Genomic DNA, 27,555 nt, shown 5'->3' with positions numbered 1-27,555 from the left:
ACATCATTTGTTACCACATATGAGGGTTTGTATATGCTTGTCCCCAGGAGTGGCACTATCAGGATGTGTGACCTTGTTGGAGTAGGTGTGTCACTGTGGTTGTGGGATTAAGACAGTAACCCTAGCTACCTGGAAGTCAGTCTTCCACTAGCAGCCTTCAGATGAAGATGCAGAACTCTTAGCTCTGCCTGCACCATGCCAACCTGGATGCTGTCATTCTCCAGCCTTGCTGATAATGGACTGAACTTCTGAACCTGTAAGCCAATTAAATGTTGTCCTTATAAGAGTTGCCTTGGTCATGGTGTCTGCTCACAGCAGTAAAGCCTAACTAAAACACCACATTTATTTTGGTCATTATATTCTAAGCATGAGCTTCGAAACAAAAGTTGTTCCTCCATACATGTTGGGATGTCAACTGTTGTTGGAACTGTTCAGGTCTTCTTTGGCAGCCATGTTGTTGAAACGTCATGTATGCAACTTCCATGTCTTGTCTAGGAGAAACAATTGCATGGTAAAATCCTATTCCTCTGCCTCTTGCAATATTTCCACTTCCTCTTCGATGATGTTCCCTGAATCTTAGGTGGAGGAGTAGTATTATGGATATATCAAATTATTAACAGAAAGGAGACCTTGTAAATTCAGGGGATTGTAGAAAGTTATGTGGAAGGAAAAGAAAGGAAGCAGGGGCAGTTAATTATATATCGATATGTGATGGTGCTTTAATTATAAAAACAAAAGGAAAAAACACTGCTTATAAACTGAGCTCAGCCTTTTTAGAGTGCATAAAGTTGAGACTAGAGTAACAGATTGTAAATCACTATAGTTATCTAACAAAAGAGGGTGAGATTTCCATCATGTCTCTCTTTGGTGTCTTTCCTCAGCCCTGGTTCTTCAGTGATCGTGGATCTTGTGAAAGCACTGAACCATCCTAGAGCAGATTCTTCTGGTGGTCAACCTAGGCATTTCAGACAGATTCCAAGTGAGGAGTACAAATGTATCTTGAAGAGTAAAGTGTATCCAGGGTGTGACTATGACTGTAGATAAAGGACGTCAGGAAAGGGTTGTGATGTAAACACAGGACATCAATGTCAAAACCCTCAGCATAGCTGAGATCTGTTTCTCAGAGACATACCACCAAAGTGCACAGTCTGAGCACTGTTTAAAACAGAGGTGCAGCAATTAAATATATTTCTATGCACTGGTATTGAGAGGACCTCTATGTTCCAATAAAATAATGTACATGTCATATGTTCTTTATCTGGGTCTATAAAATGTCACAACAATAAAATGAAACAGGATTCTCTAGTTATAAAAATATGGTGCACATTCCCATATGTAATTCCGAAGATCGATGAGCTAGCATCCTAAGGTGGTCTTATCGTATAAAAGACAGTTCCATATATTTTTTTATTTTTCTGGAGAGCAAATAAATGCAAAATGATACATAACAAATACTATGGTAATGCAGCAAATTAAAGATTCACATAAGACATGGTTAACCTCAGGGGCAGAATCACTGAGTGTAAAGTATACTCAGACATACAAGGAAAGAGTTTTATGGGCTCTTTTCCTAAATATACAATGCATCATCCTATGGTGCATGAGGCTGCAACATGACAATTTAATTTACTTAATGCAAACCTATATGTTAACTGCATTATAAAGAACAACAAATGCAAGGGTTCCGAAAGCCTTCACCGAGACAACTTCTATTCACTTAGAAAAACAAAGAAATGAATAAAGTGTGGTTTTTAAACAGACTCTGTATGGTCCTGTTCCCAAGGCACTGGAAGCATCTCCAGTAAACCTGAAGATTGTATGACCAGCAGCATTTAACCTCACATTTCTCTCAGATTCTTAGTCTTCACTGGCCAGAGATGGTTTTCCAGATGATGAATGTAATGTATTACTAATTTCAAGATATTCCAAGATTTGTGTGTGTGTGTGTGTGTGTGTGTGTGTGTGTGTGTGTATGTGTTGAAGAATATAGATTTGTTTTACAACTTAAGTCTGTGTTCATACAGATTCAAATTCTCCTTTTTGGCTCATGCTGACTTGAAATTCATGAAATTGGCCTCAGAGAATTTCATTATGTGAGTTTATGGAAATGATACTTTTAGTCTAAACTGAGAAGGCCAATAAATTTTGTCTAAGTTCTGATTTATATTGAAAATCACAGTCTTCAATTTCCAGGAATGAAGATGCATCTGAGAATAAATTTCATTGTAAAGTTTTACAGTGCCCTGGGATATACCTATAAATGATTCATTCAGAAATGATCCAGTGATTTTTATTAAATCAAGATACTTTTGGCATCTCTGTTATAATAAATTTTCTCTTACTTGCCAATGGAAGTCATTTGAGATTGATTTTCAAAGGATTACAGATAAACCTGAATCATTTAAATAAATATAAAATTAAATTTTAAATAAAAGTATCTTTGAGAGACAGAGTCTTAGGCTCTTGCTCTAATATCAGAGAGAAATGTGACAATGATACCAGGAAATTTTAGAGTCAACAGATGGAAGAAGCAGTTTCGCACTCCTGTTACCATGAGCCCACAGCACTAAGTCAGCTTTAAACCATTTACTTCATGGTACCACACAGAACAACTTAACCAATATGTTCAAATTTACAAGAACATTTTTTTCATTTTAGCTAAGACCAAGATTAGTCCCTACGCTACAGTTTCTTCCCAGTGATGTTTCTACATAGCACACAACAGTTACCAATCGTCTAAGACGAACATTCAAAAAAAAAAAAATGGCTTTAAATTAAGCTGACAAAGAGACAAGATCATGGGATCACTGCAAATTAACTTTCCTTACAAATTAAATGTCTGATCATTGATTTTAAGAATTGGATGTGGCTTCCTTGCCCCCATCTGTATGATCATCAGTATTATCCACTATTTAGAAAGTAAAGCATCTCCCCAGATGACACAAAACACTCATGTAGGTGTTTCTGACCAGATGGTTCAAGGTCATATAGGACCGACACCTTCTCTTTAGTGCACTGGTCTTCACTAGTGTGAAGCATTAGTAGATGTGTGACGGAGAAGAATCAATAAGCTCCAAAAAGACAGTTTGGTGTGTAAACTGTGGACAGACAAAATAGTACTAATTTTACACTAAGTGAGTATTGGCACATGTTCAGTGTCTCAGACCCTCTGGGGCATCTCCCCACGCCAGACATTTCCTACCCCAACCTTTGATCTCTGATGTTTCTCCCCTGTTCTCCCTACCCCTGACCCCCCTGCATCCATGCCCCTCCCCATCCCCTCTTCCTCCCAGTTCGCTTCTTCCATTGACATCCAATATCTATTTTATTTCCTCTTCTGAGAAAGATTTGTTATTTGGCTTCTGTGGGTCTGTTGGTTATAGCATGGTTATCCAATACTTTACAGCTAATCTACTCATAAGTGAGTACATACCATTAATGTCATTTTGGATCTGGGTTACCTCACTCAGGATAGTATTTTCTAGTTCTATCCTTTTGCTTGGACTTCTAGAAGTGGGGGATCCTGCAATAGCAACTTTCTATAAGAGCAAGGCTGGACTCCCAGTCTAAAAATAAGAACAACAACCTACTCATAAAACCTTTAACCCACAAACAGAGCAGAATCTGAGAGAATGGCAAACCAATGACTGGCCTAAATTAAGACTCATCTCATGGGCAAGCCCCAATCTCCAAGACTGTTAATGACATTATCCTATGCTTACAGTATAACATTCTTCTGAGAGGCTCCACCCAACAGCCAATGGAAAGAGATGCAGACTCATATCTACACAGTAGATAGAGCTCAGGGAGACTTGTGGAAGAATTGGGAGAAGGATTGAGGAACCCGAAGAAGATGGAGACTCCACAGGACAAGCAACAGAGTCAACTAACCTGGACCCTTAAGGGCTCCCAGAAAGTGAGCACGGGCTAGACCTAAGCCTTTTGCCCATATGTAGCAGATGGGCAACTTAGTCTTCATGAGGGTCCCCCAACAACTAGAGCAGAAGCTGTCCTTGAGCCTGTAGCCTTCCTGGCAGTAGATCCTGATCCCAAAATGGACAGCCTTCTCTGACTTAAGTGGGGGAGGATGCACCTACGCCTGAAGCAACTTGGGGAGCAGGGCAGGAAGCTCCCATCACACCCAGATGGGAGCTTCCCAGTCTCAAAAGAGACAGAGAGGTGGAATGTGGGACAGTAGGACTTGCATGATGGGGAACCAGGAGGTGAGAAAAGGATGCAATTAGGTTGTAAAGTGAATGAATGACTAAATTTAATAATAATTTAATAAAAAAGCCTGGAGGCTGAAGTGACAAATATGTTGCCATTTCCAGCTTCTGGCACGGAATGCATTCTCTACTTTCTGGCCTTTTGCCCATCTTCAAAGTGAACAGTCTTAACATCTTCCAGTACCATGAACTTGTCACCTTGTAGATCACAAGAAACCCTACATATATTACTAAATTCAGGATCTTTAGTTTGAGAGGTTACCTAAGGTTTTACAAGCATACGCAGTGTAATCACCAGAGTTATTTCATTAAGGAAATATGCAAGGTTCTTTGTGGTCTATAAGGTGGCAAGTTCATTAAGACCGGAAGCCATTCAGGGGACAGAGGTTACATGTGACTGGTACAACACATGCCATAAAAACACGTTAAAGATGTATTGAAGGTAAAAGAAACAAATACAGAAATGTATTCACAACATGAAAAAAGTGCTGTGCACACACACACACACACACACACAAATTTTCAGAAAGAAGAGGGTGTGAGAGGATTGGGAAAAATGTTAAATTTGTTAATGTGTTACAATTGTTTATGTGTGATATGTGTGAAGATATTTCTTCAACTTCACTGACGGTACATTGTGAGAATATCAGGGTTTTTTGGGGGGGGTTAAATGTTATTATACATGTTGAACATGAGACTCATCTGATGAGCATCCTCTAAAACCTTTGCTAAAGGAACTTATAAAGAAGCACAGCAGCTCAGAGTAGAATTTTAAGAAAAATGGGGACTGTAAAACAGCAATGAAAGGAAAACCCCACTCTGGGTTTAATTTCCTGTGACAATCACTGAGAAGATAGTTTTTAATATTCTATGTTTGTTGAAGGTGAGATGCATTTAATGCTATTTTGTTCTGTTCTCCTAAGAGCATCCATTTGCATAGCTAGGGAAATCTACAAAGAGCGGCAATGATGAGAATGAAGAAATTTTGAATTAATACTTATCAAGGATTTTGACCAATAGGTGTGTTGGTGTTGCATCTTTACCTACTGTTTGGTAAATTAGGAGAATTTGGTAAATTTATGGCTGTGAATTCCAGTTGTTATATTTATGCTACCAGTGTGGGAAGTTTGTTGTAGGCTTTTGAGAAGAAGTCTCCCTAGGCAACCCAGGCTGAACTCCAACTCCTGAGCTCAGGGAACTCCCTCCAGTGAGCATCACAGTTGTTAAGATTCCTGGTACATATTACCAGAGACCACACTGTGCTTTAAATATCTACTGCAAAATATGGATTAAAGAAAGTCACTGTGGAAGTACAAATGTCTGCAGGTGTGACTCATGCTACAGCTTTGTCATTTCCACCTTCTGAATCGGCGTGATCCTTTCTCTATTCTTCAGTATTAGTACCAATAGTAATAAAACACCAGTGCCTATTTTAATCATGTTATTTCTACTAATCAAACGTAGTGCTAGGTTCATTAGTAACCAGTTTTTAATTGAGCTAGCGGAGATTAAAATGTTGTCCAGCTCTGGATAAAATGTTGTCCAGCTCTGAAATCCAATTTATGTCCAGTGGTATATGTATTCTGTCACCATATGCTTTTCCTTGCAACTTTAATATAGCTTTAACTTTGAAGTATTTCCTTTAAAATTCTTCCTATATAATGTTAATAATCCTTTTTCTAGATCTTAATCATTCTGACCCATGTTTTTTTTTATCACATTTCTATCAACTTCATGAGAAAATAAACTATAAAATACATAATTAACATGAAATAATGAATAGCAGCAATCTGCTGTTCTACAGTTTATCTCTAAGCTATTGACTTTCATCTTTACCGAATAATTTCCATTGGATCTGAACATTCCCCCAGTTCTATTCATTTACAAGGTCTGATATTTGCAGCACAATAAAAGAAAGAAGAATAACCACTTAACATTTTAAAGTGGTAAAATATAAAATTTGCAATAGCATGGAGCAAATGTCAAAGGCATTCTCGTGAATAAAAGCATCAAACTAACTGCAGAGTCAAAAGGACAATTTTCTGTATGGGAAGTCATAGACCAGGTGGAATTCATGTGCACAGATGCTGCCTATTTTCAATGGATAGAAAAGTAAAAAAAAGCACAACTTTTTATTTTTATTTAACAACTAAGTGAATACTCTGTGTTTTAATACACATGCTAGCATTTCTTCATTTGCTCATTAAAATGCCATTAATTTCACATAAACTTTTCAAGAGGGAGATAATTTTGAAAGGAAGGAAGAAAAGGAGGGAAAGAAAAGAAAAGACAAGATAAGAAAAAAGACTAGTAAGTTGTATCTTGTATTAGGAAGAGAAAGAAGCCTGCATGAATGGAACAGCTGCTGTAGTAACTGAACAACAGAAAGCAGGAAAAATGATGTCCAGATCTTGGTACTAACGTTTCCTCACATTTAAGATATATATATAAACTTTCATCTATTTAAGCAAGGTGGTTGCATGTTCCAGTTCACAATAAAATATGAAAATTCTAGTAATAATGACAAATAGTTTTAGAATAGAAGCAACTGAATTCTGAATGATATGTAGATTTATCAAAGGTATATCTTAACTTCATTTACAGACTTGATGAAAACTTCTTAATTAAAATAGATACATAACAATAAATGGATTGGGGATATTTGTCATTAGCACGAATGTTCAAGAATATGGTTTCAGTCATGCTTATATCTTGTGGTTAGATATATCAAATTTGATGTAGGGTATTGGGTACATGAATGATTAACCTAAAACCAAACTTGCAGTCCATCGTAGTTAGTTTTGGGTTTTAGTATGGTTTTTATCTGTTTAAATTTTTGCTAGTTCCTGGAGTTGTACAATGTGTTCGGATCATGCTCACCCTCGTGGCTCTGTCTAGATCCACTCCAGTGCCTCCCAGGAGGACCCTACACTTTCTCACAGCCACAGAAAGATGAAAAGCACAGTAGCGAGTTTCCTGTTTTGTTCTTTTTGCTGCTGTTTGGCATTTAAGGAGTCAGTTCTCTGTGTTCGGGAGGATTATTTTCTCTGTTCTGTACAGTTGCACCTTTCATATTTCAGCTGTGGTCCTGTGATAATTATTATTACATGCAATGTTAAGGAATGTTGTTTTGCGTTTTTTTCATAGTGTACTTCTAAATAAATTATCTTCATAAATTTAATTATGTTGGTGATTTTATTGAAAACTGTTGTTCAGGAATTGTGAAAGTCTATTTCCAGAGAGCTTATTTTAAAGAGTACATTCAGGTTTTCAACTGCTGTCAAGATTTTTTCTACGTTTTGTTTAAAGGTGTCTGTGTGTGTGTGTGTGTGTGTGTGTGTGTGTGTGTGTGTGTGTGTGTGTGTGTGTCTGTGTGTGTGTGTGTGTGTGTGTGTCTGCCTGCCTGTCTATTCCATCACTGCAAAGAGACACCTTGACCAAACAAATTCTATAAAAGAAAGAGCTTGGAGAGTTTTATTTGATTTTTGGTTTTGTCTTCCATGCTGTGGGGCGCCGCCTGCACATTCTCCATTACAAGATGGCGCTGACATCCGGCTGGAGTTAGCAGTAAACAAGCCATGTGCGCACGTGCTGGGTAACTTTCCACTCCTTGAGCTCTGCCTCTCCCGTGGCGTCATAGGGCCTGATGAGTTTCAACCAATCAGGGGGCTCCGCGTCCAAGGACTTATCCCTTTATAAGGGGACGGGCTAGATAGTTCGGGTCATCTCATTGGTCTCGTTCGTCTTGTTTGTCTTGTTCGTCTTCTTGGTCTTCTTCGTCACGTGTAGCAAGTGCTGGTTCTCGAGAGTATTAAAGTTTACCGCAGAAGGATCCTATTTCATGTGCCCTGTCGTTCTTGCAGGCGAGACGGTTGCGCGGGACACCATGCCCCACCATGGAGGATCTACCAAAAGCCTGAAAGAATTCCCAAGCTTCCTCCCTGTTAACAGGGAGAACTCAGTCTCCACTAAATGTCAAGGAGTGTGCTCAGTCAGAACAGTTCCTTCTGGGTATCCACTCTGATAACCACAGCCTTTGCGTTTGTCTTAGGTAACGACTGAGAGTTTTGAAAAGCCATGACTAAATTGCTTCACGCTTTCGGTCTGACTCTACCCAATTATTACCATCTATTTAAAAATCTGAACTCTGTGGCATTAACACTCTGGGAAACTTGGGACAGACTCAATCTACAAAGATGACAAGCGCACAATAAATACTTCTTGGCACCGTTTCCTGCACAGTACCCCGTTCTCTGGTATTCTCAGAAACAGTCCAGTGATCTCCCCAGATCCTGGTCCTATCAATTGAGAAACTGTCCACAAAAAGCTGGATTAGCTTTGGGGCTTCCCTGGAAGATTTTCCTTATTTGGGGGATTATACTCCAGTGACTTCAAACTGTTGGCACATAAACTTTCCAGTTTCGTGGCTTTTTCGTGTAGCACAGAAGTCTGGTGCCAGCTACAGGCTCACTTAGCGAAAGTCTACACGTGGCCTTTCATGCAGTTTTTCTTTATGAAAAGTTTAGTAAGAACTGTTGAAAATAATTGCTCAGAAACTATGACTAGTTGCATAGATTTGTTTCAGACAGTCATACTGCTGCCAGTGATATGAGATGAAATTTTGATAAATTTGATGGCCTAAAATTAAATGGCTGTCACATGATGAATTCTTGTCCATTTTTGTTAACTCTTGCTGGGGAGCAAAAAGAAACTCACTGTCAACTGTTAATAAAAAACAGACACAGGACATACTGTTCCCTGTTTTGAAAGCTACATGTTCTCCTTCCTCCCACATTACAAACATGTGTGCTAAGTGCATTCATACGCAAGTACATTCATAAAGCAACTCACAGTTAATTAGCCAGAGACACAACAGAAAGTCTTTCCTCAGATGGGCCCAGTTACAAGTTACTGAACACTACTTACCAAGTTACTTTGTATGGTGACAGCTAAAACATATAGTACATTCTCATAGTACTTACTTAACTTCCACCAAAATTCTCCTTAGTTTTAAGATACTCACTCATTAATGGCTATATCTTTTCTATCGGTAGCTGTGAGTGATTTATCGTAATTAACTAACAAACGTTTTATCAACAGAGCATCTGTAACAGTAAGCTTCAGAAAGACCAGTGATAAACGGATGAAGAAGCCTAGAATCATGATGCCAAGAAACCTTGGAACAAAAGCATTGTACTGAGAAAGGGATGGGGTTTGAACAGAGGTGCAGAACCAAGAGCGTGACTTAATTGGCTTTGGCAATGATACCTTGTTATTAGAACTGCTGCATCCACCGAAGCAGTATCTTCTCCCCAGCTCGTGGACATCTCCAAATGTATGTCATTCTTCCTGCCGAACTCCTCATGTTGCCACTTACAAAAGCTTTCCAGCATTTTCTCACCATGGTGCCCAATATACAGATCTGCCTACAACAGAGGTCGCTTTCATTCTTCAGACAGGTTACTATCAGGTATCCCTAATTAATGAATTGATTCATTAATCCTAAGGCAACTTCCCAAATGACTACTGCCAACTGCCCAATGTGGAACCAATTAGAACATGTGAGGCAATGAGTCTTAATTTATCCTGAGCTCAGGCAAAACACAACGTGAAACAAACAAACTTGAACTTTGGGAAATAATGAGAGTCTATGTAGAGCTGTCATGAAAATCAAGAGTCATAACGAAATATTTAAACCTCTGATCTCTTATGCTTGAAAAACAGATTCTTCTGCAACTTATGCGTGGATGTGCTATTTAATTAGTGCTTTTTTAATTTACTGAGTGAGGTCCTACTCTACTCTTTATTTCTGCTGCAATACAGATAAGAAAATAAATACCTTCAACACATATGTTTAAATAATACGATAGAGCTGTCTTTTAAAGTAACTTAAAATTACATTTTGGAAAGTTAGAATTTGTTGTTAGGATCCTTGGAAACTAAGAACATTCCATTTTTCAAATAAAATTGAGGGATTAACCCAAACCAAAGGCCAGTTTTATGTATACTTTGAGTGACTCAGTGGGTATTTTTGGATTTTTAAGTCAATAAAAGAATATCCCTAAAATACTCTTCACTTAAAAGTTCCTGAACACAATTTCCCACCCAGTTAATTGAATAAAAACTGAAAGCTTTCTTACTGGTGTTTCATGGAGAAGAATGAGCTTTATCACACGAAGGTTGACCTGCACACCCAGACTCTTGTGTTGGAAAAGGTTAAAAACCTAAAAGCAAATAAAAATTGAAACTCTAAAATTAAATGAAAGCATGCTCACTTTTGTTCATGGCCAAACAGAAATAAAGTCTCAACTTAGTATAAATACCTTCTTTTAAAAATTGGTAGGTAACCTAATTTTTTTAATGTGGTATCTTAGTTTTTATGTTTCTTTTTAACTTGAAATTTATTTAATATGTATTATAAAACATATGACTAACATAGCAAAATTGCATTTCTACAGATCTCAGATGATGCTGAAACCAGATTATCAGGCTGGTTCAGGCCAAGCCTAATAGAGTCTCAGAATGCAGATGAAGACTGAAGTCAGACAAACTGTTCACTGGGAGAAAGGTCAAGTGACAGTAAAATTTGCTCTCAGTTACTAATTCTGTTTACTCTTCTGCGAGAACCACTGTTCATTAGCATTTTCTGGTTCTTTCTTAAACAAAGCTCAGCCAGTAAAGTTCATCAAAAAATTACTGTGTTGATAATCATTCCTAGTACTCTAGACACAAAGTATTTTCTCCACCCCAGTAGTTGGCCATCATATTTACCTGGGAATCAGCCTGTTTAGATTTTATCTAGTACATATTAGGTCCTACTCATCATGAGAAATCACACTTGTTATTTAAAATTGCATACATGCTCAATGTAAGTGGGTTTTGATTTCACCCTATCATCATTCCATACCATTTGTGGTAAAACCATGAACATAAACTAATATTATAGCATTGCTAATAATATCAACAAGGCATAAAACAGACATAAAATAAAGGCAGAAGCAGAGAAAGAAAAGGGGGAAGAAGAGAAATGAACAGTTTTGCATCTCAAAATTAACAACAACGTTTTTTAAGGTAGAGCAATATGTGTAAAACCATTTGCTGTTTCATCAGAGACTGATCAGTTTGATATGCCTAGAACATCAAATTGTTATATCTATTCATATTCATCAAAAAGGGGATAAATTAATTTTCAGAGAACCTGATTAATTTTGAGGCCCTGCATTCAATGCCCAAAGCTCCAAACCCAAAGTCCTTTCGGCCGGATTCTATTTAGAGTTCTGTCTACCATCTTCCATGCACCTTAAGGCTCACCTACCATATTTAGGATTGTCAGAATGAATCTCCTAGCTGCATCTGATCCGTGGTAGGAAACCATTGCAGGGTCTGCAACTACTACCGCCTCAATGTTGTATTCCTGGGGTAACTTGTAGGAATACCGTTTTTCTCGTCTGTTCTCTGTAATTTTTTTAGACCGTGGTCTTTCTTTATCTGCAATAGAGAAATGAATATTTCAATACATCTATTAAAGTGATGATTAGTAACAGAAATCAAGACCAAGCAAAATCCTACAAGACAAAAATCTCAGAGGGCTATGGGGAAGTGCCCGGATATATCCGTTCTTCTGGGTTGAGGTTCTTTTGTCTTCCAGTCCTCCACAATTTCTCACCTATAAGGTGAATTTTAAACACAATTTTTTTCCAAAAGTTACTGACGACTTACACATATAGAAATGAGACCAGTAAAATTTCTAACAAAACATCTATTTGAATCACAATAAACAAAAAATGTTAGTGATTTTTTTTTTAACCCTGCTGACAAAAGAAAGGTCTACTTGGAAAAAGTACCTAAAACAACTATTCTGCACATCTTGAGTCAATGGCTCTGATTAATAAATCGTCAAGAATGAGATGTAAGGCTTTGACTCTACACCATATGGAGTGGAATAAAAGTTAGACCTCAGGGTGATAGTGTTCTCTCAAATATTTCTGGACTAGAGTGGCAACAGAAAACATAACACTTTTATAAGGATGACCATGAAATATTAACCTTCGCTTTGTATACAAATCATGCCACAGACAGAGTGAGATGAATACACACAAGTGGAAGAAGACATCTGCCATGCATCTCCAGACTGTCACCAAAGAGAAGTTCTAATTCAATCAAAAATTAACCAAACCAAAATATAGACACCAGACTTGAAGAGTTGTTGGTCAAAATAGAAGACCTCTAGAAAACTAATTTCTGGACAAGACGAGCTTCAACCAAGTGTTTTGATGTGAAACCACAAAGCTGAACGGAAAAGAGGCAAAATCCATACAATGAGTAAAAACTCAAGAGACATTAACAGTGAATGCTCAGACGAATGCTCAGAGGATAGAAAACTGTCTGTCCATATTATGTGTTGTGTTTTCAAAACAGTTACATATATCAAAAAAAAAAACAGCTGAATAAAATTTCAGTGTCTGTCCTCATACTTTCAAAGGTTTTATTGATACCATAATCAACAGTACAAGAGACATTGTGATCAACTAGAAATAAACATTCTGAAAAACTGATTATCAGGGTCTACTAATATGGAATTATGCATATGTAATGATCATATCTTAAACAATTCCATCAGAAAAAGTACAACCCATGTGGAAGTCATTTGGAATAAGAGCATTCTTGATAGTTCACATGGCCATCTACATTTTAGCCTATTTATTTAATGAAACCAGTGGAACACTAGATAAGATGGAAAAAACAAAACACCTGCTATAAAATGAAACACAAGGAAGGGAGAAGACAAGATTTTTGTGTACCATGTGAAGATTATCCATGTGTTATTCATATGCTGATTCCTTGGCTCCCATATTTAGGAGCAATCTAGACATGTCATTGTAATGCTTATTCTAAGAATTTCCAGTATCGATCCTTGTAGACATTGCTCCCCATTATTCTCTTATTGTCAATAAAAACTGACCAGCCAATAACTGAGCAGAAGAGAGAATAAGCTGTGAATTCTGCCAGCCAGGAGAGAGAGGGAAGAAAGGAGTAAGGGAGGAAGGAAGGAAGGGAGGGTAGGGAAGGAGGGAGGAGGATTCACAATGAGTGGTGCAGAAGTGAAGCCCAGAGAGCCAGACCAATCATAAATGCATGTACCCATGTACCTCTGGGAGTTGGGCTGGGAGGAGGCCAGGTTACTTCAGAGGATTAGAATAGATTATCAACTGCCCAGTCATTGCATTGTAATGTTTGTCAAATAAATCTTATAATCTCTGTCTCATTCATTTGGGAGCTGGCCAGGGATAAAGAAAATCTGTCTTCACAAAAACTATGAAATACCTTGGTGTGACTCTAACTAAGAAAGTGAAGGACCTGTACAACAAGAATTACAAACCGCTAAAGAAGGAAATTGAGGAGGATCTCAGAAAATAGAAAGATCTCCCATGCTCATGGATTGGAAAGATCAACATTTTAAAAATGGCCATCCTACCAAAAGCAATCTACAGATTCAACGCAATCCCCATCAAACTTCCAACCCAGTTCTTCATGGAATTGGAAAGATCAATGTGCAATTTCATATGGAACAACAAAAGACCTAGAATAGCAAAATCCATCCTCAACAACAAGAAAACAACTGCGGGAATCACTATCCCTGACCTCAAGCTATATTACAAGGCAATTGTGCTGAAAACTGCATGGTACTGGTACAGAAATAGGCATGTGGATCAATGGAATAGAATAGAAGATCCAGAAATGAGCCCTCATGTATATGGTCACCTGATTTTTGACAAAGGAGCAGTAAACATTCAATGGAAAAAGGACAGCCTATTCAACAAATGGTGCTGGTCCAACTGGCACTCAGCATGCAAAAGAATGAAAATAGACCCTTTCTTATCTCCTTGTACAAAGCTCAAGTGTAAGTGGATTAAAGATCTCCACATTAAACCAGATACACTGAAACTATTAGATGAGAAAGTAGAAAAAACTTTAGAACATATAGGCACAGGAGAAAATTTTCTGAACAAAACACCAATGGCTCAAGCTCTAAGGTCAAAGATTAACAAATGGGACTTAATGAGATTGCAAAGTTTCTGTAAGGCTAAGGACATCGTCAAGAAAACAAAACGGCAGCCAACAGAATGGGAAAAGGTCTTTACCAACTCCACATCAGATAGAGGCCTAATATCTAAGTTATACAAAGAACTCAAAAAGCTAGACACCAGAGAATCAAATAACCCTATTAAAAAATGGGGTACAGAGCTAAACAAAACGTTTTCAGTTGAGGAATATTGAAAGGCTGAGAAACATCTGAGGAAGTGCTCAACATCCTTAGCCATCAGGGAAATGCAAATCAAAACAGAGCAGGGTAAGGCAGGGGGTGCACTTTCCCTGTGCACTCTGGAGAGAACCAAAACTCAGATGACAACAGATGCTGGCGAGGTTGCAGAGAAAGAGGAACACTTCTCCACTGTTGGTGGGGTTGCAAACTAATACAACCACTCTGGAAATCAGTCTGGCGATACCTCAGAAAATTGGACATAATACTACCTGAAGACCCAGCTATTCCACCTCTGGGCATATACCCCAGAGACACCTTAGTACACAACGAAGATATATGCACCACAATGTTCATAGCAGCTCTATTCATAATAGCCAGAAGCTGGAAAGAACCCAGATGTCCTTCAGAAGATGAATAGATACAAAAATTGTGGTACATTTACACAATGGAATACTACTCAGCCACCAGAAACAATGACTTGACCAAATTCTTAAGAAAATGGCTGCATCTAGAGAATATCATTCTGAGTGAGATAACCCAGTCACAAAAGAACAGACATAATATGCAGTCACTGATAGTGGGATGCTAACCCCAGAGGCTTGCACTGCCCCAGAAACAACTCACAGACTGTATGAAGTCCAAGAAATAAAGAAAACAAAACAAAACAAAACCAAAAAATCTTTACACAACAAAAAAAACTTTGACTATTTCCATGTTACATTTTGTTTTACATGTACTTTATGCTCATTGTAACTATTAAGTTTTCAATGCATACTATCAAACCTATAAAAAATATCAAGTACTGACCTAAAAATATATTCATATAGTTTTATGTAAAAATTATTTTAAAATCTGAAAAAAAGTACTGACAAAAATGTATTGTATAATTTTATGCAAAAATGCTTAAAATCTGTACATTTATCCTTGTTTTGTAAAATAAAGTTGTTTAAAAAAAAAGAAAATCTGTGATTTGTAAAAATGCTTTTACAGGGGACTCTCAAACACCCATGCTATACTATAAAAAGAAGCCAATTATAAAAGAATAGGTAGGTTGAGGCATTTGCAGACTGGCAAGTCCTGGAAATAGAAATCAGTATATTGATCACAGGGTAGGAGTGTGCCCAACGGAAACATGTGAGTGGTTCAAGTTATCAATTATCTCTCTGTTACAATGAAAGCAAAACTCTAAACTGATGTTGTCTCCTTCACACACTGTGTGTTCCTGGTTGACCAACATTTTTATATCTCTTTACCACAATATCTGTGGACTCTCTGGAAATGTGAAGAAAATCATTTGATTGAACTGGAAGCGTTCCCTGAATGTCTATAACCTGGCTGGGATTCAGGAGTGTGCTCCCGTCTTTACCATTCTTCATACTGCTTTACAGCACTTCTTATTCACACAAGGTGCCTTGACAGCAGCTCCATTAGCTCCGTCTTACTTACCACCTAGTCTACCTCTAACATTGCCAGTTTTAGGATCATTTACACCTTAGATTATTTAACCTCTAGGCGTCCTCTAATCTACCTTCCAGACACCTGAGTCAGGCCTGAAATCTAAGGTAAGAGATGGTGCCAATATTACAGCTACTGAGCTCTCTGCCTTCACCTATCACATAATTACTCTTTTGTTTTCTTGTAATAAGAGAAATTTAAGTACCTACTTAATAAAACAAGTTTTATCCAAATATCATATGAAATCAGTTGACTAAATTAATGCAAGTATCATGAAAACAGGAACAAATGTTCTTTATGTCTGGAAATGAACATAGCAACATCCCAGAAAGCAATGCAAAGAGGTAAGAAAATAGTGGAAGCATGAAAGAGAAGCTGTTGATAAAATTAGAATTTATGCAATTAGAAGAGTTCTAGAAAGGAATTCCAAAGCTCCGAGGATCAAAGCTCCAAGAGAAAAACAGACAGGAAGAGAAATTGAGTTCAATAGTGTTTTTTATTCTCGGACACTTAAAAATTAACTGCATGGTTTCCCAACTGTGGTGTAAATTATACCTATAGTTATAGACTCCAACCTACCTTACGCAAGTATTAGCTGGGAACGTTCCTTCAAGCTTATTTATGAAGTGACTGACCTTGTCAGAGCGAATCCCGAAATAATGTGTCATGAGAAGCTGTATGTGTTCTCAGACATTACTACTATTGGACTAAATGGAAATGAGAAACAGCATGTTCTGTGCAGCATTCATTCCCTACAGTCATAGGCATTCATTTTCTACAGTCATAGGCATTCATTCACTACAGTCATAGACATTCATTCACTACAGTCATAGGCATTCATTCCCTACAGTCATAGGCATTCTTTCCCTACAGTCATAGGCATTCATTCCCTACAGTCATAGGCATTCATTCCCTACAGTCATAGGCATTCATTCACTACAGTCATAGGCATTCATTCACTACAGTCATAGGCATTCATTCCTTACAGTCATAGGCATTCATTCCCTACAGTCATAGGCATTCATTCCCTACAGTCATAGGCATTCATTCACTACAGTCATAGGCATTCATTCCCGACAGTCATAGGCATTCATTCACTACAGTCATAAAATGAACATGGAAACATACAGTAACTAAAAGACACTACATCTATCTGAACAGCCACAGTTTCATTGGCTTGTGATTGCCCTTTCATTGTTTTTAGGGACGGTGTGTTACAAAGAGAATTGTATTTAAGTGTCCACTCTCATCCCAACAAAACCACCACTCCTAACTCTTGGCTGGTTGGTGACTATCCAACCAGAAGCATTGTTCAACCTAATGGTCAACTGTGTGACAATCCAGCAAAATGTTCAAGGGCAGAGTATGAGAGGAGCTGGTATTTATGATTCTTAGGTCATCATGAAAACAAAATCACTTGACTTTCTTCCTCTTGGTTCCTTCCCAGTGAGCTAGAATCCAGACAAACTGTAGTGAGTTCGGGTACACATTACAGGGGATAGCACTGGGGTCAGGCACGAAAAGCAATAAGGCAGAGAATATGGGGACACTGAATGATGTCTGACTCACGATCTTGCCCTGGCTCTCTGAAAACTTTTGAACCATGCTGTTGAAGATTCAAACAATATCTCATCCAAACCACTACAATTTACTATGGCAACTTAGAGCCTCCCTGGAACCATTAGCGTGGTCTCTTACTGCCCTCAAAAGGGTGTCTCTTGTGAAGTGAATTATTCATTACAAACTCTATGCCTTTTTCTGCTCTCTTGCTCTGTATATCCACCACTAAACAAAGAGCTCTGAGAGAGGACGGAGTGTTTCCCTTACAAAAGAAAACACCAAAACTTAAGAATGACCAGTGTATATAGAGATCTGCTTTTGAGGCCTACAGTAGCCCTGTGAGAAATTTTAGAGATTTGGAATATTAAAGGTGAGCATGGCCAGAGGATTAGTCAATTTGTCTTTTAACAAGTTCTCTTTGCATTGAACTGAGGATTCTAGTTTTTCCTAAGACAACAGATTTTCATGTAGCATTTTAAAATTTTACATCTTTGAGTCAACGGAGCAGCTGGGCTGTTCCTCTCTCATCATCCAAGGGCTACTCTCCATCAGCACCGCCTCCCTCACTGCTGGGAAGCTGTGTGCTATGGTTTCAGCTTTGACTCTCTTCTCAAAGGAGACTTCTTCTTACCAACTTCGAAGGGAAGCCGTTCAGCCATGGCTGCCATTTTCTATTCTACTTGATTTTACTCCTGGGCTCATAATCATAACAGGCATCAAAATAATGCTTTTTCTCTATGCTGAATTTAAAATGTTAACAATTGCCATAGAAGATAGTCATTTAAAGGCTTCTGGAAACTTTTTAGAATTGACAGTAATTCAACTGCAGAAGGGGGGGGGGGAAAGCATGTAATTAGTGTTAAAATTAAATTTAAAGCATAAGGAACCAAAGGGGTATTGACCTATTATAAAGTATAAAGGACTTCTATAGCACTTTTGAAATAAAAAGTTAACATGATAGCTATGAACTTAATTTTAACTGTCAATAAAATGTCCCCTCTTTCCATAGCTTCATCTTCAGGCTTGTTAAGGCAAACACTAGAGTAGGAGCTGGAAGTCCAGGACAGAAGCTGAAATGGAGGTGAACGTGGAGCTTGAAGTCGAACCAGCCAGTTTGAATTCTACCGCCTTCATTAAGGAAATGAAATTACAGATACAAAGCAAACAGGGCATCCTTGGAGATGTCTACATATCACCAAGTGAATATAGAAAGCACTGAAAGGAGACAGAGCAGCCAGGGAATCTGAGAGAAGGAAACAAGAAGTGGGGGCTGAACATGATCAAGGAGAGTTCCTTCCCTATGGAGACAGATTACTTACTGTCACCGTCAGAGTCCCAATATGCCAGCTTCTTCTGAATGTTTGTTTTGTTTTGTTTTGTGTGGGTTTTTTTTTTTTTTTTTTGCAGCTTACATGTAAATAGACTATCTGGAACATTCTATGTTTCTTAATCATTTCAAGCCTGCGTGAAACTCTCGTTCAACCTAGCCATTGGTTTATTAAATGTCGTCACTGTCTACACCGCTGCTTAGCTTGTTACTCATTTCCTAAGTCTTCAGACCATCTTCTGCTCCTTCAGGTTGCCACACACAGAGCTGCTGCTGGACATTTCCCATGTGAGAAGGAATTCAATATGTAGAAAAAAAACACAGTGTGTGTCACCCTTGACACCTGCCCACACTGACAGTCGCCCCAGCCATGCTGGACAGAGTATAGAAACTTACTCAACAGTGGCCTGGTTGAGTTGGCCGTAGGCTCAGGCTTTCGTTTTCAATCCCATAAATGCCCAGGTTCTCTTATGGAGTACACTAGGCATGCAAGTACTCCCTAATGCTAAACATTATTCATTGACAGTGTAGGGCTGGGGAGGTGGCTCAGCAGTTAAGAGCACTGAATACTTATGAATGACCCGTGTTCAATTCCCAGAACTCACATGGAAGCTCTAGTTCCAGGGGATCTGGCTACCTCATACAGAAATAAATGCAGGCAATAAAACCAATGCACATAAAAATAAATAAGACCTTAAGATAGATGATAGATAGATAGATAGATAGATAGATAGATAGATGATAGATAGATGATACATAGATAGATAGATAGATAGATAGATAGATAGATAGATAAATAGATGATAGATAGATAGATAGATGATAGATGATACATAGATAGATAGATAGATAGATAGATAAATAGATAGATAGATAGATAGATGATAGATAGATGATACATAGATAGATAGATAGATAGATAGATAGATAGATAAATAGATGATAGATAGATAGATGATAGATAGATGATACATAGATAGATAGATAGATGATAGATAGATGATACATAGATAGATAGATAGATAGATAGATAGATAGATAGATAAATAGATGATAGATAGATGAGAGTCACAGTCAGAGCACATGAACATCATCATGATCCAGTACACAACTACTTCTCTAGACTATATATCCTCAAATATAGACATGTGGCTCAGCCACCTTGGCTAATGCTTTATCAAGCCTTTAATCTTCCTACATTTTGCTTCCTCTGCCCAAAATGCCCTTGCCCAATTAACATTTAAAATATGAATATATTTTTTATTTTTCCATGTAATCACATTTAATTCTGAGAAGAGCTTTGAGGTCCAGGTATCCTGTTCCCAATGTGCATGGACTTTTAGAGATGTAAGCTCCCAAGTTCACAACCTCAAGAAGTGAGATCTGATGGTGTGAACTCTGAAAGAGAAACCTGATGGTGTGAACTCCGGAAGTGAGACCTGATGGTTTGAACAAAGACAGCCTGGCCCCTCGTCTTAGCTTGTGGACAGCATTCCTGCTGCCCAGGTCCCTACTTTAAAAAAAAATTGTGAACTCAGATTCTTATCACATTTATCACTATAGAGAATAATTTTTAATGGACTGCTGTGTAAAACAATATATTACTCATCTCTTGGAAATTTCTCAGCTCCACAACACTGTGAGTTAAGTAGTTGTTTTCTGCAGCATCCATACAGAAGATAAATACAAAGATATAAATTTCACTGAATACTAATTTGTGGGTGACTAAAGATGATTCTCAAGTCTGATGCCTCTGACGTTAAACTCTTCTCTCTTCCTCTTTTACATTATATCTTATGCAAGCTGTCAAAGAGAAATTAATAGTCTAACCCAACTGTGACAACTATAATCCCAATAATGACCAGCCCAGCAGGACATTCATAAGGGTACAATAGTGGCATTTATTTCTTGAGGGTAACCTACAGCCATTTAATTGAACATAAGGAACACTCAATAGGAAAAAATCTATTCCTAATACTATAATCCAAGCCAATGACTGATGTGCCAGAGCATCTTGAGATTGCCACTTCCTGAAACCAGTGTGTATCCTAATCACGCTCCAATGATCCTTATGCCCAAAGAGAAGTGGAGCTTCCACCATTTATCAAAGGAACTCCTTTTTGCAGCAGGTGGCAAGCATTACATAAAGCCACAACTGGTTATAAAGCAGAGATCAACTGATTGTGATGCCTAGCCCTAACTGATACATCCACAACACAACCCTTCTGTTTATAACTGAGGGAACGCTGCAAACCAAGTGAAAAAAGGTTGTGAGACCAGAGGCCCAGGATGATGATGATGATGATGATGTGTGTATATGAATATGTATTTATTTATAAGGGAAACTGTACCTATTAATTAAGCCTCAATAAAATGAAACATTAAATAAGACCTAAATAATGACAATACTGGTTGACAGGACACCATGGATGGGGAAAAGAACTCACAAAGTCTTACTCCTAGGTGAAGAGATACGTCAATTAATGGCCTCCAAAAGAGTGAATCAGTATTCTCCATGGATAAGTCCCTGGTGGGTTAGTCAATCCCAGTGGTCAGTCTTGACACATTTACATAGGAGCAACACTAAATATACTCAGCATATTGTATTTGTGTGTGTGTGTGTGTGTGTGTGTGTGTGTGTGTGTGTGTGTGTGTGAGTAAAAATAGTAAAGAAGAACACACTGAAGTTGAGGTGGCGATATTGGAAGACTGGAAAGGGGACAGAGACATATAGAAATTATATAAACAGAGTGCACTTCTGTGAAATTCTCAAAAAACTGTTAAGTTAAAAAGTAACACTAAATGTCATCCAAATAGTAGGAAAGTATCCCTTAAAAAAATAATATAATCAGCAAAAGACACATGATCCATAATCCACACATGGCACTTACATGAGGAAAAGGAGTTACACAGAGACCAAGCTGAGAGACATCTTTGTATTTTGTGAGAAGATTGTAATGCTATGCAGGCCTATGTCGTGTTATTGTGTTAATGGCTAGGCTCGAAGTGCACAGTGGAATGCAGCAGTGCACACAGTGCACAGAAATAAGATAGATATATTTCACACGAAGTTGATGTCAAAATGCTTTCCAAACACAGAGCTCCCCAATATAGGTGAGCCCAACCAGACATCTGATTGCTGACAGCTTTCTGTGCTCGCATGCAAATGGTGTATCCAAATAGGTCAATATATTATGCATATCATATGTGCTATGTCATGTGCATCAGGAACGTTGTAAAGAATGTTTGCCAAATATGAGTCATGCGCTTATGCTTTATTAACCTATTACAATCAAGGACGCTCTCGACTCCGTGTCCCTGTGAACAATGGCACACAAAGCCTGCACTGTGTCCTTCGCTAGAGTGAGTAATTAAGGGCTGGAGCTCATCAGGATGCAGAAGTTAACAGGTACAGATTCTCAGGATGACTTATACATAGCAAACTTCCTTTTAAAAGAGAGCTTTAAAATAATCTTTGACTGTACAGAAAAAAACAACTTGCTTTAGATTCTGAGCAAGCCAGAAATGAAAGCCTTCACTAAGTCCATCCTGGGCTTCTCAAAGAGTAGGTAGGTACACCCAATGTTCCAGTGCTCTCTAACAAGGTCCAGAGAGGACCAGCCAGAGGTCAGTGTGTTGACTATTGTATTGGGAAATGGAGGTGACCAAAAACGCATTGTAGTCTTGGAGAATCAGTCACAGCTATTTCACATACTGGGATTTAAATCCTGTATCTTATTAAGTCGGAGCAAACTTCTCAAACAGACTGTCTCAAAATTACTGCTGCTCTTGTTTTTAGTTTCAAATATTAAACGTGTTCTTTTTGTCCATAATACTCCAAATTTTGTCCAGCTCTGCCCTCCGTGTGAACGAACAGATTCTAAAATAGGGAAGAGGCTTGCTCTTATGTAACATGGTCTTATCTGGTACAATGAATTAACAATCTCACCAAACCACTGAAGATCTTTTCATATATGGAACAAATTTTTACAAAAGAAACCTCCTACACAAAATATTTCATATTTTCTCCCAAGACAGATTTCTTCCTGGAGAGCTGTAGCCTCTGCAAACATTTCTTACTCTCACACTTCATAAACCTACCCTCAAATACCACAGCCGATTTTAGAATTTATATCCTGTACATGAACTGCATTAACACTCAAATCTGAACCTAGAAGTCTACTTTTAAACTCACTACACTGAAAATCTTCCTTAAACTCATATCTTCTCATGTGATAATAATAATAAAAAAAAACTCCTTAATGAGTACTTACTGAAACGTCCACATTAAATGTCTAAGAGACCTGTCTTAGGGGCAGGCAATTTTATTCTGATGTTGGCTGTAGTAACATTTAGTACTCTTTGTATTCTTGCCAATGTGACAGATTTCTGGCTAAAGGTTACAGGAAAGTAAAGAAACAAATGAACAAAACCACATTATTATACTTGTGACATCACAGATTAATCATGATGGGACAATGGTGGCTGGAATATTTATGAGTTCCAAAAGATCCTACAATAAAAGTATATATATATATATATATATTTTTTTTTTTAATTTTCATTCCTAGTCTGCTGTTCATATTCCAAGAGGGTACTTAATGAGTTAAAAAGAAAGCAGGATGCTTTTTCTCAGGGTAAAAAAAATCTCTGTAGTTCTCCCAGAGGTAAATGAATGAGGCTTTGAGCTCACAGCATTCACTCAGAAGTCTGGAGCGTGGTCTGTCATTTCTACGGTGCGACTGAATACATAAGAAAGTCTTCCCAGTTCAAGAACATGGCAATGTAGGATCCTATGAAGAACTTTCAAATTCCCATCTTTTGACATTAAAATACAGTGCCTCATAAAAACACCAACCAGTAAACAAACCTAACACATCTAACTGTTATTAAGCAAATTGGATTCCATTTTAATAATACATAAATCAAGAGACAGGGGAGTGTGAGTGCACAAAGGAAGGGGTGGGTGTGGTAAGACTGAGACAATGTTTCAAAGGATTCACACTTTGTAGTACATGCTGAGTTAAATCTTCTCAGGAAGAGTTACCTGAAATGACACCACAGTGATGGCTCTGAACAGCAGACTTCTCGGTGACGGTGACTTCTTCGTCTGTGGCCCTTCTCTGTCTGTATAAACGGTGTGGGTGACCTATTATGGCCACTGTATCATTGAATGGCTCAATGAATATGAAATCCTCATTGAGTTGTATAAAGCCCATCTGGAACACATAACACACACACACACACACAAAAAAAAAAAAGATACTTAAGAAACACCATCAAGAAATTGCTTTTCAGATTCCACACCCACACTGTGTTTTCTTTAACAAAAGTGCACACGATCTCCTTGCAAAGCTATTTTTGCAGCCCCACTAGGAAGCCAGCCACCTTCTCATAGTATGACTTCATCTCTCGATGCCCTTACTGAACTAGCATGAACTCCAGTTAGTTCATCTGAGCCTGTGTGGGTGGGGGGCAAGACGCCAGCAACAGATGCATAGTAAAAAATCCTGGAATGTTAAAGACTGACTTTGAGAGACTCATGGGGTCACTAACAGGAACAACATGGCCAGTGACAGCAGGCAGTTTTTAATTGCAGGCACCACACGGTCCATGTTCTTGACGACCTCAACCTTAGTGAAGTAATCCATGTAAAATGCTGAGGCAAATGAGGCCTACGGCACTGAAATTAGCACAGAAAATGTCTTAAACTCTGCACGTAACACTTCAGAAACCTTTCAAAATAAATCAGAACATCAGCATGGCACATTCAAGCACAAATTTCATGTCACAGAATTTTACACTTATCTCACTGGGCCTGCAAGCGCGAACACTGCCAATGTAGTTGGGATCAATACAAATGATCAGTTTGTGTTTTTGTTATACGTTGAGGCTGAGCCTCAGCATTGTTGTGTTCCCTTCTTGAAATATGAACTGCATTATAACTAAGAAAATACCCCACAGGGAACTGTCAGAGGTTGGTCTTTTTAATATCTATTAGTTAAGTTTTTAACCCAAGCCATCAGTAACACACATTTTAAAATGTTAACATTTTAGCAGGCAATTTTTTATAAGTAACTTTCCTAAAATAATTCATGCATAGGATGTTTTTAATTTGGCTTCATATAACCACATGAAATAGATTGCCCATTTTAATTTGGACACATAGATAGACAATCATTAGATAGAGTCATCTTTCCAAACAGGGGATTAAGAAAAACTACATTTGCTCTGTAAATAACCTGCATTTTTCTTAGAAGTCCATTGAAAATATTACATATGCATTGTTTTGAAAATATTCATGGCCTTCTTTCTAGTAGACAGTAAAAGATTAACGAAATATAAATTAGTTACCAAATAATAATTAATTCAGTGATTAAGAGTCTGTATCTACTTTCTCCATTTTTGCAGCTAATAACTTCAAATGTAATTTTTACTTCCTTATCAGAAGAAATTAAATGTTCTATTAAAAAACATGAAGTGGTAAGTATATACTGCTTTGTTTAATTCTTTATCAAATTCCCACTGTGAGATACTTCAGAGGAAATAAAAGTTCTAATCAGTTTTGAGTTATTCAAACAATTAATAAAATTCTGAGAAATTATTATTCAACCCTGCCTCCCCTCTCTGTCCTTATTCCTCAATCAAGATTTACCACCCCAACAACAGAGTAAGTTTTTTTTAATCTAACAAGTTTTTATAATGGTATGTGTGTATATAAAACTATATCTACACACAAACACATACACACATATTTTTATATGGATGTTAACATAATTACATGGACTCTTAAATGTTTTCCTTGGTCATTTTGATGATTAAAAGAGAGTACAAAATAAAAATATACCAGTTAATACATATTAAAGATATAGGCCATCTAACCGAAATGAGACTTGGTGGTGTGGATCAGAAGCTGGTGTGCATGATGAAGTGCGGTAGTGCTCTGCTTGGGTCATGGGTTTGTGGAACATCCTGATTCACTCACCCTTTCAGCCAGCAAGAGCATCCCAACTAACGGATGAGTCAGGATGTTACACATCTCACACAAATGTGCCAAGTTCACTTAAATTCTGAGTTCATAAACTAAGACACTCTCAACAGACTCTAAAGTGCTAAATTCATAAGAGTGAGCTTTAAAATATTAAGCTATATGTAGTATTTTGCAAAATATAATGCCCCTAGGATAGAATCTATAATTTGATTTTGAAGTGCCATGACTTATTGCTAACAATGGGGTTGTAAAAAAGTTATTGTGAATTCATATACACAGTAACAGGAGTATTTGAAAACATAGTGAATGTCTTTATCCTGGGGTATGCTACTGATTAAAAACTCTATACCTGCTCCCTGTTATTTTTTATTTGAGTAATTACGACACATGTACTGAATATAAGTACCCAAGCATTACATTTCATGTTCCCCTACCAACACACTAAGTATAGCTTGAAATGTATATATTTTTGTTACATTTTGTTTGCCTAAGAATTAGAAACTATAATATAGGCTCTCTGGGACATTAAAACTTTATCTAAGACATTTTTTAAAACAAAATGGCCATTTTTTTAAAAAAGAAAAATGTTAGAATAATTATAAGGGTGACTCATTGTCCAGTGCACACCTACAGTCTAAGTACTGTGTGCCAGACCTACCTCCCCCTGAGGCACAATTAGCACCAAACGTCAGACTGGGGACTTTCCAAGAGAGACGGAAATCTGTACCATGATACACTTAGTGTTGTAGCTTTGATTTGTATCATTCAAGGTACCAGCTTAGATTAAACCTCAGCTTTTCTGTGTCCTTGGAGAGAGGTTTTATTTTTTTTTTTTCTATTAGCAAAATACATTGCTTTATCTACACTGTGGTTTTACAAGCTATGGAAAACTACAAACCCCCATTAACCTCTCTGTACCGTGTTCCAGTGTTCAGCAGTTTTTGCTTTCGTGCTAGCGCAGAAGAAACTGAAAGCAAGTGTGAGCTGGCAGCGTGGTGTGCTGCTGTGTAGACAAGACTTCTGTTTTTTCCAAAGTTACTTTGAAATACTGTATGATAATATCAGATAATAAATGTTAGACCGAACGTGGTTCCTATTGTCATTTCCGTTGTAATGTCCATGTATTGTTGATGATTTGATTTCATGATGTATGAATGTCTGGGGAATGAGGTTATCATTTAATCAAATACTTGCCCCTCAAGTGCTGGTGGCTGACTTTGAACCACAGAACCCACCTCACAAACTCTAGACTGTTTATGTATCCCTAGGGAGACAGAGGGAAGCAGATTCTTAGAGTGCTCACCGGCCCCACGGCCCTGTCCAGTTGGCCAGCCTCAAGCTATTGAGAAACCCTACTAAGAAAACAGTAGGGGCTGGGCATATTGCTTGGGGATAAAGGTCTTGTTCTGCAAACCTGAGACTGGCTTCCTCAGCATCTATGTAAAAAGCTACAGTTGTAGCACTTGCCTGCACAATTCTAGAGAAAAGCTCAGCATTGGGAAGGATGTGATAGGTGTATCTTGAGAGTTGGCTGGACAGTTTGCCTTGCTGAATCTGTGAGCCCCAGGTTCAGACCCTACCTCAGAAAACCAAGGAGAGAGCTACAGAGGTAGACAGACACCTGATGCTGAACTGTGGCTTCTATGCACCTATTTAAAAGTACACACACACACACACACACACACACACACACACACACACACACACACACACACATATGCATGCACACACA

General features: G+C 37.9%; 1 protein-coding gene across 1 annotated transcript in view; it reads right to left on the bottom strand.

The window, feature by feature from the left end:
• The window catches only part of ADAMTS19 (ADAM metallopeptidase with thrombospondin type 1 motif 19), a gene marked incomplete at both ends in the record, with an annotated part of 182,712 nt that overhangs the window by 119,069 nt on the left and 36,088 nt on the right, over window positions 1-27,555 (bottom strand). The window contains 4 exons of the mRNA XM_080920449.1: window positions 9,495-9,652; window positions 10,367-10,450; window positions 11,542-11,714; window positions 23,880-24,051. Coding sequence (XP_080776575.1) covers window positions 9,495-9,652; window positions 10,367-10,450; window positions 11,542-11,714; window positions 23,880-24,051 — 587 coding nt within the window. The remainder of the gene's footprint in view (window positions 1-9,494; window positions 9,653-10,366; window positions 10,451-11,541; window positions 11,715-23,879; window positions 24,052-27,555) is intronic.

Source organism: Micromys minutus, assembly GCF_963924665.1.
Source record: "Micromys minutus genome assembly, chromosome: 8".
Lineage (NCBI taxonomy): Eukaryota > Metazoa > Chordata > Mammalia > Rodentia > Muridae > Micromys > Micromys minutus.
The sequence above is the reverse complement of the archived record's forward strand: the minus strand, read 5'-3'. Positions and strand labels throughout refer to the sequence as shown.